This window comes from Lottia gigantea (genome assembly GCF_000327385.1).
Source record: "Lottia gigantea unplaced genomic scaffold LOTGIsca_67, whole genome shotgun sequence".
In the NCBI taxonomy this organism is placed as follows: Eukaryota; Metazoa; Mollusca; class Gastropoda; family Lottiidae; genus Lottia; species Lottia gigantea.
This window is the reverse complement of record NW_008710284.1, coordinates 1,311,410-1,325,182: the sequence shown is the minus strand read 5'-3', so window position 1 is coordinate 1,325,182 and position 13,773 is coordinate 1,311,410. Positions and strand designations below refer to the sequence as shown.

The following is a 13,773-nucleotide window of genomic DNA, read 5'->3' as shown; positions in this document are numbered from 1 at the left end:
TAATAAAGCGTTGAACCCAATTATTAATTACAGATAAATTAAATTATATCCAAACAATAACGATAAAAAAAGAAACATTTTATTTTCTCTGACTCAAACATGCTACAAACATGACAATGAATAAAACCAACATTTTGATAAGATGATATATAAGATTTATTGTACACACCGGTTGTAAACTGAGTGTAGGTACGGTACGTATATATTATAGAAGACATGGGCGGCTCTAAAGGCTCAAAAATTAGTGGAAATGTGCATTTTTTCATCGTAAAGAATACTGTTTTAAATGACATAAAATGCTTGAGTTAAGCCCTTAATTTAGGCCTACATAGTTTTATCCACGATGCCCCACCCCTCCCGAATCCATAGTTTTATTCCCGGTGCTTCCCCACCCCTCCCAAATCCATAGTTTTGCAGCAGCCACTGGCAGAAGTTCTATATTTCGACATATTCCCCTGAAGTTATGGCACGTATTATGACAAAGATATCCTGGCCCCTAATTCGTTAAATAAAGCACACAGTGATAAAATAATTAGATCGGCTACAAGTCTTGGTCTTCATTGAGAGGATCTTTAATAATCCGCTGATGGATCTCAACAAATAACGGTATATAGGTGACGAAATCCATAAAATCTATCAAACCCCTTCCTTCTCTGTTAAATTTACTCAGTACCTGAAATATAAATGCGTAAGTAAGTGTGTAAGTAAGTGTAAGTCAGTAAGCACCAACCAAATAAGACGATTGCATGCCATGTGAATGGGTACCGATATTTGTTATATCATTTGATAAGGGCAAGTAATATATCCGTAGAGGCACTGAAGGGTGGTGTTTATTTGCCTTGATGATACTGGTAGTGCGTCAGCCACCCTTGCCCCCCTTTAGATCGAGACCTGTCCCCCCCTCCCTTTCCAACATTTACTTACATAATGAATATGTTCATGTGTTAGACCACCAGCCGTTAGTTCCAGGATCAGGCTGGTAGAAGTTGCGTCCCCTGATTCCATATCTTCTTGTAGAAAACTGAATAATTCCTGCAGATAAAAAGAATTACCATCAGACAGTATAAAATCATTAATGCTCCACGTAAGGTTGAAATCCCTGTTCTAGAGAATGTGACTTTTGGGGATAAAAGGTGGAGGGATAGGGGGGAGGGGTTGTAGTTAAATTAAGGGGAACTTACTCTACATTTCTCCATCTTGATATCCAAGGCTTTGTAATCATGTTTATTCATCAGCTGTCGAATCATCGGACTGAAAAGAAGATTCATTAAGTTTAGAGAGCACAATATAGGAGGTCTGTAGAGGTAGATAGAGGCTGCAAAAGAATATTGTTAAAAATGCGCACATGATTGTGCTTGAAGTTGGTGTTGAAATTAGAGAACTTACTCTAATTGTGTTACTTTTTCAGATAGAGCAGCCACAACAGAAAACAACCGGAAGTTGATCTTCTCTCGTCCTGGTAAGTCCAATACCTTTAATTTAAACAAAAAACAAACCTTCAAATCCCAAGGAGAAAACAGACATATACAGAATCCCAATCGTAATCCATACGTCAAAATCTACATGCTAAGAGAATCATGGTAATAGACAGCAAAGTGCTTGTTTAAGGCCTTCACTCTGATTTTGTTTATCATTGAGTTCATAAAAGCTTGGTGATGGGAGCGCCCCTTAATAATTCGGTGGCCCCTATGCGGCCCAATGAGTCATAGAAACAACACTGCAGAAGATTGATGTTTCCCTAACTTTGTTCCATACTTACATGATATAAGAAGTCGCATTCCCGATCCGTAAGTAGATGATTGTTCACCTGCTGTAAAGACTCCCGTAGATTATCCAACTTAATCTCGTAATCCTATCAAAAAAAAGGAGAAGGGTGTATTATTCTGGTATCAGTTCTTAAGAGACCTGAACCGTTTGCTACTTTACTCTGAATCTCTCTTGATGCTCAGTGCCCAAACCCATTCCCCATACATCATACTGGATGCACTAGTATACTCACTGGCGTTGGTCTCAATGTGTTATACAGGACACTTTGCTGTCGTCTGAAATCAGCAGGGTGTGTTTCTGTAAACTGTCTGTTAATGTATTCATCTTCACAGTAGCTAAGTAATATCGAACGCTCCTCTGTAATAAATACCAAATAGACACAAGTTACCTTGGTGACACAATCACAAACCCCTGCCCCCTTTCCCATCCCAACCTCTAGAAAGACCGTTCCTCCACTATAATAACCATCTTGCTATCCACATTGTAATCAATACAATGGAAAAACAAAGTCAGGTGTCTCTTACCGTTTTTATGAGCAAGACGACTGGCAACTTCTAGTGATTTCTGTTGACATCTCTCCATTTCCAGATCAATCTGACGAACACTGTCATTCTTACAGATCTGTAACACATATTATAATTATACTGTTCAATACAAAATGGTATTAAGCTTACTAGGTACTATACGAACGGGAATGGAGAAGGCAATAAAAAGCTGTGATGCTCTTCATAGGAATTTGTTATTTACAATGTGCCAGAGGTCGATCTATTGTTCCTCTTCTCTTCTTGAGCAATATTATTCTTTAGACATCTAGTAACGCTTCAGTCCAGTCGATGTACAATAACTTACCTGTTGATAGCCTTTCTTATCCAGTCGTTGTATAATTACATCTGGGGTTATTTCAGAAGGATCTGTAAACTGTTGAACTGGGTCTCTTTTAGCCTAAAATAGAATCCACTTGATACTGTTAGCAACGTGACCTATCTGATCATGAAGTGAGATTGAAGAGCTGTACCATCTCCTACCCTCAAGGTGCAACTGGAAGCCATAAGTATACAAGACACACATGCAAAGATCAGAAATCCTCTTTCAAATCCCTTTTATCATGCATAGTTCATCCAATATGTATCAAAGACTTGTACCTTTTTCTGTTTTCGTGGAGAATAGCTGGCACCGTCGATTCCTGGGTATTCTTCAATGGCTATCTGGGCAATCAAACACAACCGTCTCGCTACAAAATACCAAGATAGAAAGGTATAGAACTCGTTAGGAAGTCTCCAAGAATGGGTTCTTGCAGGTATGATTTCAGTATGTATTCGAAAGGGGACGGGGCGATTAAATGGCGACGTACGATTGTTTTTCAATTGGAATTGAACAGAATCCTTAACAGTTGGCTTGGAGTTGAAGTCTATAGGAGGAACGTCTCAAGGAAATCTCTTCCCAGAGATCTATAAGAATCCGTTACCTTCTAGATTCCCCCAGTTGTTCTCCAGCTCTGATCGTTTGGACTCCAGTGTTTCGATGGTAAAATCTAACTTCTTGAGACACTCTTCTTCTACCATGTTTCCCTGGAATTGGGAAATTTGATAAAAACTAAGTTATTTCATCATAGCATTCCGTTTACTATAGTAGTTTGTATCATGCACTAACGATCTGAACCGTAAGTCGTTACTAATACTCACTGCCTGTATAGAAGGACTGCTGTGGCCAATAAGAGTCATGTCTCGAAGCATGGAGACCTCGTGGTTGGATAGAGACTGAAGATGCTGTCGTGGAGACTCGGCATCTCCTTTCAGCGCCATCAGGTTTGATAGACCGTACTCTGGTTTGTTCTCCGATACCGCTGATTCAAAGATAAGCTCATAATACGGCAACCGTACTGGGCTGAAATAGAAAGAATTTGGTCAAGGGCGTAGCCAAGCCGGTCAGGGGCGTAGCCAAGTTATGAGCTCTGGTGGTACGTTATTGGAATTCGTGGAAAACGAGCAGTAACCAGAATTTTATGACTTCCGTTTGTGTACCAAAATGCATTGAATCATGATCTGTATAATTCTCGGAGTGAGTCTGTCTCCGACTGTCATTAACTGACAGAATTCGTGCATTGGTACAGTTTTATTGAAAAGTTCTCAAGCTACCCTTACTTGATGATACAGTATTTAGCCAAGAAATCCAAGGGATCGTGGATTTCTCTCAATTCATCTTGTGACACTGGAGCTTCGGCGGCTTTCCTCTTTCGTCTAGGCGTCTGAATTTTAGGCCTGAAAGAAAGAGGAGACAACTTTGTGGTTCTCATTTTGGCATCGATTTATGTCCTCAAATATTAAATGCAAGTTTAAATCGTGGTTTCCATGGTGCTATTTCTGATCAGTTGGCATCCGTGGTTTAGGTTCATCAATATCGTGCAGAACAGTAGGGTGTTAAGATCAGTTCATTCACTGTCCTCAGAAATAGGCTAGACGCACAATTCTTGTCATTTCATTTCTAAATGAGGCCAATGATTAGTAATCTTACAGTTTTCTGGATTTTGGAGGTGGAGGTCGTTTCTTGGGTGGTTGTTTCATCTCTGGTGGGGCTTCAACAGCGAATTTCATACTGGATTTTCTTCTGTCCCCCTTGGTCTGAAATTAGACCACGTATCAATAATTACTGATCGATATACTACTAAAAGCACATACTAGTATATCTCACTGCCATTGTGAACAAAAATAAACACCTCTTAGTACATGTACTAACAATTCAAACCGCAAAACGAAACCTTAAATGCAGTAACAGAACTTTTCACATGATGAGGTACACCAGTATAGCAATCATAAAGCAGGAAGTGTCAAACATACCCCAGCTCCTATGATAGGTAAGTCAGGTGATAGTCGTTTAACTTGAAAGTTTGGAAGTTTCAGCTTGTTCATCTCTCTTTCAGGAAAGATGAAGCTGTCCTCCTTCTCCACTTCTGAAAGATGGTCATCGTCTGATGGTACTGATTTGGTGGATGCCTAGAAATGTAAGGTGAGGATCATTTAATTGCTTAGAGCTCACCCATCTCATGCTGCTGACTAGCGTGTTTGGGATACACAATCTTCATCAGGACATGTCTTACGAATGTCAATCATGTTCCCTGGCTTCACTCAAAATGTGATATAAAATGTAAACAAAATACGCGCACGGTAAATATTACCCAAGAGAGTTGTCGTTCCTGGCTTGATCGTCTGCTCTTCTTCAAGATCTCATTTCTAGTCTTTTTATTGGACAATATTTCTTCGCCATCAACGCGGCCATTTTGTTTTTCTAAATCTGATTTTTGTGAAGTTGTTTTCATCCAGTCTGAAATATGTTTGAAATATAATTTCAAAATGATTTTGTAACATGTTCTTCATTCGTGTAGTTTGTCATAAAAATAAGGGCATGATAACCCAGACATACCTGTTTGATTTCCATTTGCTGAAAAACGACTGGCTCTGTTTTGATTGTCTCGATCTGAAAAGAAATACAAGAATCTAAACTGAATTGAACATGTCAGACTCTGTCAAACGCTTTGTTTAAATCATAGAACAACCACAGTATCGTATCTTGTTTTGGAGTGGGTCACAGAGTTGGTTGATGTGTTCAAATCCATAAACGCCATTTTATTTCATCCCTAGAGCTACCGATAAGTTTATAAGATCTATTTCGTCCAACCTGATCTATTAGAAAGGAGACTGTCATCAGAAGACAATCCTCGTATTCTTAAAGACTGAACTGTGGCGTCTTCCATCGGGTGACAATACTCCTGAATTGTAGCGCAATCTGTATCCAAAAACACCAAAAGAACGTTTTAATCCACAAAACAGTGAAGTCCTCCTTTAAAACTGTTTGATGACGCCACTTCTCCCAATCAGTCTTGACAGACAGTTGCTATTTCCCGTAACACTTAAAAACTTTACATGTTGTAAAACAGTAAATTGTATTGTCAACGGTTGATTAATATTTTTTTAACCAAACAAACAGAGTAGATAGGGATATAGATAAGATTTTAATGGACTATATAAAGTTTGATAGAGTCCGATATCAAGTTACATAATATATATTAAATATATCACACTAACCCTTCATGGATTAAAGTTGGGGTGTATTAAATTTATGATATACAAATAGGAATATGTGGTATACTATAACGTTAATGGTAGCCAAATATGGATTAAAGTTGGAATATACTCAACAAATGTGTAATATACTATATATGAAGTACTGTTTTATTATCCAATGATGATTATCATGCATGAATCAAAGTTGGGGTGTACCAAATACCAAGTCTTCAATTCCAACGATTTTAATCCAGAGTTTAGATTAATCGTTGTTTTTCTCTATATTTCTTACCTTGAGTTTGATCCTGGGAGACCTCGTTTTCTTTATTGCTTTCACAAGTCATTACAGATTCTATAATGATAATATCATAAATATATAGTTAAGATAGGTAATGATGAACAGGCAGCTTGTGATTCATAGGTAACGCTTCAAGGTAAGGTAAGACAAATGAAGAGACAAGAGTTGCCATTTGTATCATTAACATATAAAGACGCTTACCTGTCATAACCTCGCTCTCAAGTCCAGAATCGGGTGAAAGTAGAGGTTCTAGTCGTCTGAAGTCATACCTGAAATGACAAGGATTGAGATCAGTTGATTCTTCATCGCCAAATACTGATTCTTCTGTATACAGACAACACAAAAACGAATAAGTAGCTCTGGTAATAGCATCTCCTTCTTGTGTCCAAGAGGCTCCCGAACCATCGACTACTTTTCTTGCTTTTTTATAAAAAAGAGCTAACTAAGACCCTACCTTTCATGTCTTTCAAAATCTCCAAAATCTTCATCCCTATCTCCGTTATTATTCTACAAAATGAATGAATACGTATATCGGTAACAGGACAGTAAGACATAAAACTCCGCTTCATTAATCCACTGAGCACAATATGATCTAAAGTCATCACGACATGCCAAATTCATTTAACTAGCCTCGACAAAACAGAACTTGAGAAAATTATTGACCAAAATGGGCGGTGATCCAATGCAGAATATCATACCTGAAGCAAGCTTTCGTCTTTCTCGTTCTTTACTTTATGGAATCTTTGATCTCTGTCAAATTTCTGAAGCTCAAACTTCTTCGGTTCCTGAAAAGCATCAAAAATAATTCAATGGAACGTTATTACAACAGATATCGCAACCATAAGCTCACAGAAGCAGCACAGTCAGTGAGAAAGATATGAAATAGTGGTATAGAGAGTCCCAAACCAAGAATTAGTTCGCATCTAGTATTCGCATCAGCTTCTACTTACATTCCAAGCTGCTCCCCCTGTCGATACGTCCACAAATTTGGTCAGTTCCTTGGTGCTCTTTTTAATCTGGAAACCACTTCCGGTTTGGATGTTGTACTGTCTGTCTGTGGAGAAGGGCGACTGACTGACAATATGACGACGTTCTCGAGGCTTCAGTTGAAATGGTTTGGGTGCTGCAAAATAAATGAGGAATCGTTTGACTTTATAAAGGTTTCGGGTTCTTCGCTTGGTACAGAGAGACACATGATGATGGTACAGTTCCCTGCATGGCACCCTGGGCCGTTAACGCCGTTGTTAAAGCCTTCCCACACCACAAAGCATCGCTTTTCGACCTGAATTTCAGATTAATGGCTTGGCTTGGTTTGATTCTTAGTAATTGATGTAAATACCTTTATACAGCGACTGTCTTGTTGGTTGTTCTTCAGTTAGTTCCCCGTCTTTACTGTCTCTTGACGTTCCACTTCTCTTCTCTTGTAAATTTTCTGAAATGGGAAATCTTTTTCTATGCATTTACATTGCTCCTTTTGATTAACACCACGGTTGTTTTGCGACTTGCCTTTAAGATATTTTCAGAAAAAAAGCTCACCCAGGAAACCCGTAAGACTTTGCCTCTCATCACCTCGAGAGGAAGGCGTCAGTGAACCCAATCTACTGGTGATATCCACTGTGACCGACAACCGCTTCCCAGAGTCAGACCCACTCAGGAGCAGGTCCTGTATTGTCTGTCGATCTGGATGGTCTTTTGGCATCTTGTCAAGGATCTGCTGTAGGTTCTTCTTGTGGATGAGGATCTCTACACCTGATTCGTCAAGACACAAGATATGGTCACAGTCTGCATCGGTTATTCTCTCCCCTTAAACGAAAATGAATCCGATCTTTATAAGGAAATAAAATGAAATAAAGGGAGTTTTACGTCCTATATTTCTGCACCTGATTGGGCTAATGAAGCATTTAGACAAAGTAGGTCGTAAAACTCCACGCATGTTTACAATAGGAGATTCATCTCCCGCAGTCCACAAAGTTGCAGGACAGAGGAAGATAATGGTAATTCATTGCAGATTCAAACAAAACCAAACCAGAGCTTACATATTTTCATAGTATATAGTTCTTCTATGGTAGTATCTTCAAGAGCATCTCCTTCTTCATTACCTAGAACCAGTCTTTTCTTTCCGTCGACTTCATACACTTCCGCTATAGACTCTACTGAAATACAGTAAGATACCGGGTATACAAGGTATAACCACATGAAATATTTATCAATCGAAAGGGAATAGAAAGTGTATTGAGGATGACGGATATGGCCATATTGACGTCGACGGATGACGCATTGGTCTGATTGGTTGGCGTCACAATTTTAACGCCCGACATGTCATTATGTGGTCGCCATGTTTGTTATTCTTCTTCTATTTTATTTACCTTTGTCGGCAGTATCTATTTGCCTATCAGCGGATTGTGACTCTTGTATTCTCTTCCAATTTCTTGGATTATTCTTACTGATTTCGGACTGGGCCCTGTCATGTCTCCAGTAGGTGTAGCCCCCGCCGGTTCGAGATTGAAAATCCTCATGGTAGCTAAAGGAATGAAGGGAAAAGGCAACTTGCAATTATAACAATTCGAAATATGATGTAAGCATGTAAATGGAATAATTACTATGGACGTCTCTATCAATAATAACTAGAATCTAGTTCAGCTATGAGACTGCAATTTGAGCTGTAACTCCATTTTGAGAACCCTTCGATGTTCGTCTCCAATATCAGAGCAGAAAATGGATATAAAGCTCGCATTTCGCTCGATTGCATTGTGGAAGATGGGACATAACTCTGCTTACTGTAACTGAGAATTCCTTTCACATCCGTAACACAAACCAGCTCGTCTACATCCTGTACAGAATCCGGGGAACACATAGCTTGGATATTTCTTGATGGTTTCCGATAAGTATTTCTTCTCTAGAAACAGTCCGTGAACTATCTGGAAGTAGTTCCTGTATCCGGATATCTCTTCTCCGTCGTGGAGACTCTTCCGGAGCAGTTGCTCAAGATTTGCGATACTGGAAAAGAATAACACATCAGCGACGTTATTGAATCTTAGTTCCTCTACAGTACGTTCTAGTGGTTGTCAGTAAAGACAGAGCGTGATCTCTTTCAAGAAGATCTGGCGCACCTGCCACTGATTTGTCATCTGGTTTGGAATGTAGAGTTCACCCCAGGAAGGTCTAATATTGGGGATACCTGTAGCAAGTAGAGCGTTACATACCTGTCGGCGACATATGTGACATCATCTGCATTAGGCTCCTACAATATATAGAACAGATTAAAATATAGTTTCTGTCATATTCTATGGACATATCCCCCTTCCCAACCACCAGTTGTCCCCTTAGTTACGCTGACATAGTGCCAAGGAATACCGTAGAAATTCTGATGCATCACGAGCTTTTGGGTGGACTTGGGGTCACCACCTCTTCAAAAGGTCGGGTCGTAAAGAATCGTCAAAATCTTTAATTATTAGATTTGTTCACTGTCTTGAATATATAGTACATAGTTAATTAATCATGCTCATTATTTCGAGAGCATGTCTTATCATTCTGATGTGTCCACTTTGTAATTAAAGAACATACTAATTAAATTATGTCGTAATGGTTTAAACACGATGGTTTGTAATTGATTGACGTTTCATGGCCCACTCTTCTGCGCCTTACTGTCTGATGGTTGATGATAATGATGATGATGATGGCGATGCAACTAAATATGATGGGGGTGGGATTCATTATGGACGATAGCGCAAGTTATTTTCAAAGCACGCTAGACTCTAACATACCCTTCTATTCGAACAAATATCCAAATCATCCTTGCTGACTAGATGCTGATGATGATACTGATGACTCCGGAGTCTGGACGGTGCAGGAGGTCCACGTCTGGTATAGTCTGGTCTAGCAGGTGGCGGGGCTTTGGGGAGTCGCCATTCATTTGGTTTGGATGCTTCTTGGGATTGCTTTACATTCCACCTGTCTCTGGAATCGATTGAGAGGTTAAAGGTTAAAGGTCGTGATCATTGCCCAAGAAACATTTGCTTAAGGATCAAAGGTCATGTGACTGATAATAGTTTCACTGCGGTTTCTGTATTTTAGTCATCTGTGCAACTTTCATTCATTCATTCGTTCATTCTTCTATTCGTGCATTCGTTCATACTCCCTTCATTCATTCATTCATCTATTCATCCCGATTGCTTACCTATAAATGGCCTCCTGTAATGTGGTATAAGTGTCCAACTGGTTTCCAAGAGAATCTTTCAGAACGATTCTAGGAAATCTGAATTTCTTTACGGATTCGTACCATTCATTAGGTAATCCTGGAGGTGTGGCAGAATGGTTTGGCACCGTTTTTATCATCCTGAAATTAAAATCGGATTCGGATTGGCCTCGTTGCATCTTTATAAGACTGAGTTTGTTAACTTAGCATCCCTTTTGCGTCTTAAATGCATTATTGTGTATTCAGTACATTCAGAGTTTAGATATAGATCAATAACCCATTGAAGAACAATAGAGCTTGTCTCAAGTATTCTCAAGCGTAAAATGATTTTCTCTTACGTTCTGAATGGTTTTATTAAGGAAATGTGTGTTTTGAGATTTTGACACTTGCTGACACTACTAAACAAAGAGTCGAAAAGAGGAGAACTGTGTATACCCCCCTTAGAGTACGATAGCGGTCTCTCGTACTTTGGATAAACGTACGCACTTGCGTATACTGGGGAACAAGGGTCATAATCTTTGGAATTCTTTGGTGATTAAGGAGAGAAAAAAAAGTCCAACCTCACCTGCAGTTCAGTATACGTATATCAAATGTCTCTAGTCCATGTTAGAATGTATATATTGTATGTGAAGGTTATCACAGTCTATATAACTAGTATATGCCAATAAATAAACTTCAAGACACTCCCTTTTCACTTAGTGTTGGTGGGATACGATGGAGGGGTGGTTGTCTTGTTGAAGGGGTACACTGGTCGTATCGAGGAGAAAGATTAGGGTGGAGCAGTATAATTTTTTGAGTGTCAAGATTGTATTATAAGTCTGTGGGTGAAGTGAGAGAGGCGGAGGGTTGTATTAATGAGATTGGAATGGGGGAGGGGGGGGGCTGGTGTGGAGTGTCACGATTGCAGGAAAAATCTTTGGTGTGGAGAGATAGAGAAGGGGGGGGGGGGGGATGTTAAGGGGCAGATATTACATGATAACAGCTTTATTGTGCTTTAATCGATGGTACCCTTTTAAAACTTGCTCATACGTTTTATTTCTCCCATAAATGTCGGAAATTGAGGGGTTATCCCTTTAATGTAAACAAACTAATTGAAAGGGTAAATGTTGACATTGTTTAATCCCCTTGTTGACATCAGATTAGTCAAGGCCCTGTATGACAAATTGATTAGGGGCTTGTTTACTGATTGGGACAAGATAAGGTCGAAGCAGACCAGGCTTACTCTCTCCAAAACACCCGATGGTACCTCTCGTTTGAGAAGTTCACAACTATAAAATCACTGCTCCTGATTTTTTCGTGTTTTGGGTGTGATTTTTGGTTGATTGAGATGAGATAAGATTTGGTTTAAATGGTATATGCGATAGTGACGTCATGATCTGGTCACGTTCTTGTAGAATTTCAGGAACCATTTATATCGGACTGGAAGTTTGAGTGGTTCACATAATAAGCTTCAAGAGTCCCCGATTCACATTCAAAGACTTAACAATTCAGAATGGTGTAAAAAAAGGGGCTCTTATAGTGTCCTCGATACAAATATGAAGGCCAGAAAAACTTTTGTGAGTGCTAATAAATACATGAACTCTGTTGAAATAAACAAACATGTCGTAAATTTTCTCTCTTCATTTCTAATACAATAAAGATCTTGTTATCTGGTAGGTTTATATATTTTATCGTTCATATTTTATTTTATAGCGTCCATAAAATATTGTCAGTAAAAACTATCAAATCAAAGGTGGAAAAAAAGTTACCGACAGCTGGATATTTTCCCATGTATTTTGAATGGTTTCATTTCCGATATTTGGTCACCGGAAAATTGATTATAGGCAATTTGGTCACAGTAATATGGTCACAAGTAATATTGATTACATGTATAAGCAATTGGTCACAGTAATGTGGTCTTAGTAATTTGGTCACAGTAATTTGGTCACGAGGATAATTTGTCCCAGTACCTTTGTCACAGGGTAAAGTAGTCCCACAGTAATTTTCCCACAGGTTCACGGTTACATATGATTTTTGTGGCAGTTAATCCATCCCTCCCTAAAGAAATTGAAAAATTTCCTACCTTAATATAATGAATCCAATGATTTCATATCAAATTTGACCAATTTCTTATCAAATCTCACTGATCTGATCTGCTTCAACAGCTGAATCAGTTTCCGTCTTGGTTCAATATGGAATATGAATAAGAATCCGTACAAGCAAGACAGTTCCGTTCATCAAAATCTCCTCCTAAATCTAGAATATAGTTGTACAGCGGTCTCATCCACCTAGAAGTATTATCAGGTGTTTCGAATTGTGATCAAATGTTGTCTAATGCCTTAAATCTTTACAAGCAAGACAGTTCCGTTAATCAAAGTCTCTTCCAAAGTATGGCAAAATCGAGAATAAACGTTGAATAGTAACTGTCTCTTCCACTAAGAAGTACTCTCGGGTGTTTCAAAATGTGGTCAAATGTTGATCTAATGCCCTATATTTATTGCAAGTGGTTAACGACGAAAATACACCATCTCAATTACTAACCTGTTTAATCTACGTCAGATTCTCAACTAAACAACTCTTAATAAAGAGGGCCATTATTAAAATCAAGTGTGTAAAGTTAATATACTTCAATGGTTCTTTATCAGCTTTATGACATTCTTGTTTTCACTATTGTTTGGTCGTCCAATTATACGAGCTTTAAAGTGGCACATATTTAATAGAAAATGGCTCGGGTATAGAATGGCACACCCTAGAAAATCTGACGCGAGTGGCAAACATATTGTAAGTCAGATTTGGGTGGCAAACTTTGTGAATATATGACTTGGATGGAAAGTGGCAAACCCTGCAAATGGGTAGCCTGGTTCGAAAGTCATCCTAGAAAATCTGAGACAACAAGTGGAGAAATTCCTAAAGTAATTCCAATGAAAAACTGAGTTGAAGGTGGCAAACCTTGTGTAAGTCAGACTCGGCTGGCAAACTCTAGGTAGAAAGTGGCAAACCTATGAAAAGTCGGCCAGTAGCTGGAGCAATTCCTCTTGGAAATTTTGATTGAAGGTGGCAAACCTACAAAAATCTAAAGGGGTAATCCTTGTGAAAGTCTGACAGTCTAACTCCGGTGGCAATCCTCTCGTATGCCATTTTGTTATTACTACGTAATCCATGAAGTGTAGAACAATAGTGACTGTACTATTGTTTAAACAAAAATTTCCAAGGTTACTATTTTAAAAAAATATATACAAAATGTACCGAATTATTTTAAAGTTTGTCATCCTGTATCTTTGTCTAAAGTTTCTATACTTATCGATTATTTAAAATATCATTTATTTTATCTCTCTCTTTTGTATTTCTTGCTGTTTAAAAGCTCGATATGTTTCATGTTCATTAGCCTACATGGTGCAGATATGTAAGACGTAAAACTCCATTCATTTCATATCATATTTCCCACGGGCCATGATGTAATACAGTGTATTATTGTT

At 38.6% G+C, this 13,773-nt stretch overlaps 1 protein-coding gene across 1 annotated transcript; it reads right to left on the bottom strand.

The window, feature by feature from the left end:
• Positions 1-64: 64 nt before the first annotated feature.
• Positions 65-13,435, bottom strand: LOTGIDRAFT_235648 (hypothetical protein; the record flags this gene model as incomplete). The annotated part of the gene is made up of 31 exons (XM_009065071.1): positions 65-673; positions 925-1,032; positions 1,182-1,251; positions 1,387-1,472; positions 1,760-1,852; positions 2,000-2,124; positions 2,292-2,388; positions 2,617-2,709; positions 2,910-2,998; positions 3,233-3,335; positions 3,450-3,651; positions 3,909-4,025; positions 4,279-4,385; positions 4,602-4,757; positions 4,940-5,085; positions 5,185-5,238; positions 5,440-5,547; positions 6,118-6,177; positions 6,325-6,392; positions 6,578-6,630; positions 6,822-6,908; positions 7,074-7,246; positions 7,463-7,555; positions 7,660-7,926; positions 8,160-8,276; positions 8,490-8,644; positions 8,902-9,120; positions 9,327-9,364; positions 9,888-10,080; positions 10,301-10,459; positions 13,365-13,435. 31 exons carry the CDS (start codon positions 13,433-13,435, stop codon positions 542-544), a joined length of 3,639 nt encoding a protein of 1,212 aa, XP_009063319.1. The 3' UTR covers positions 65-541.
• Positions 13,436-13,773: the final 338 nt, after the last annotated feature.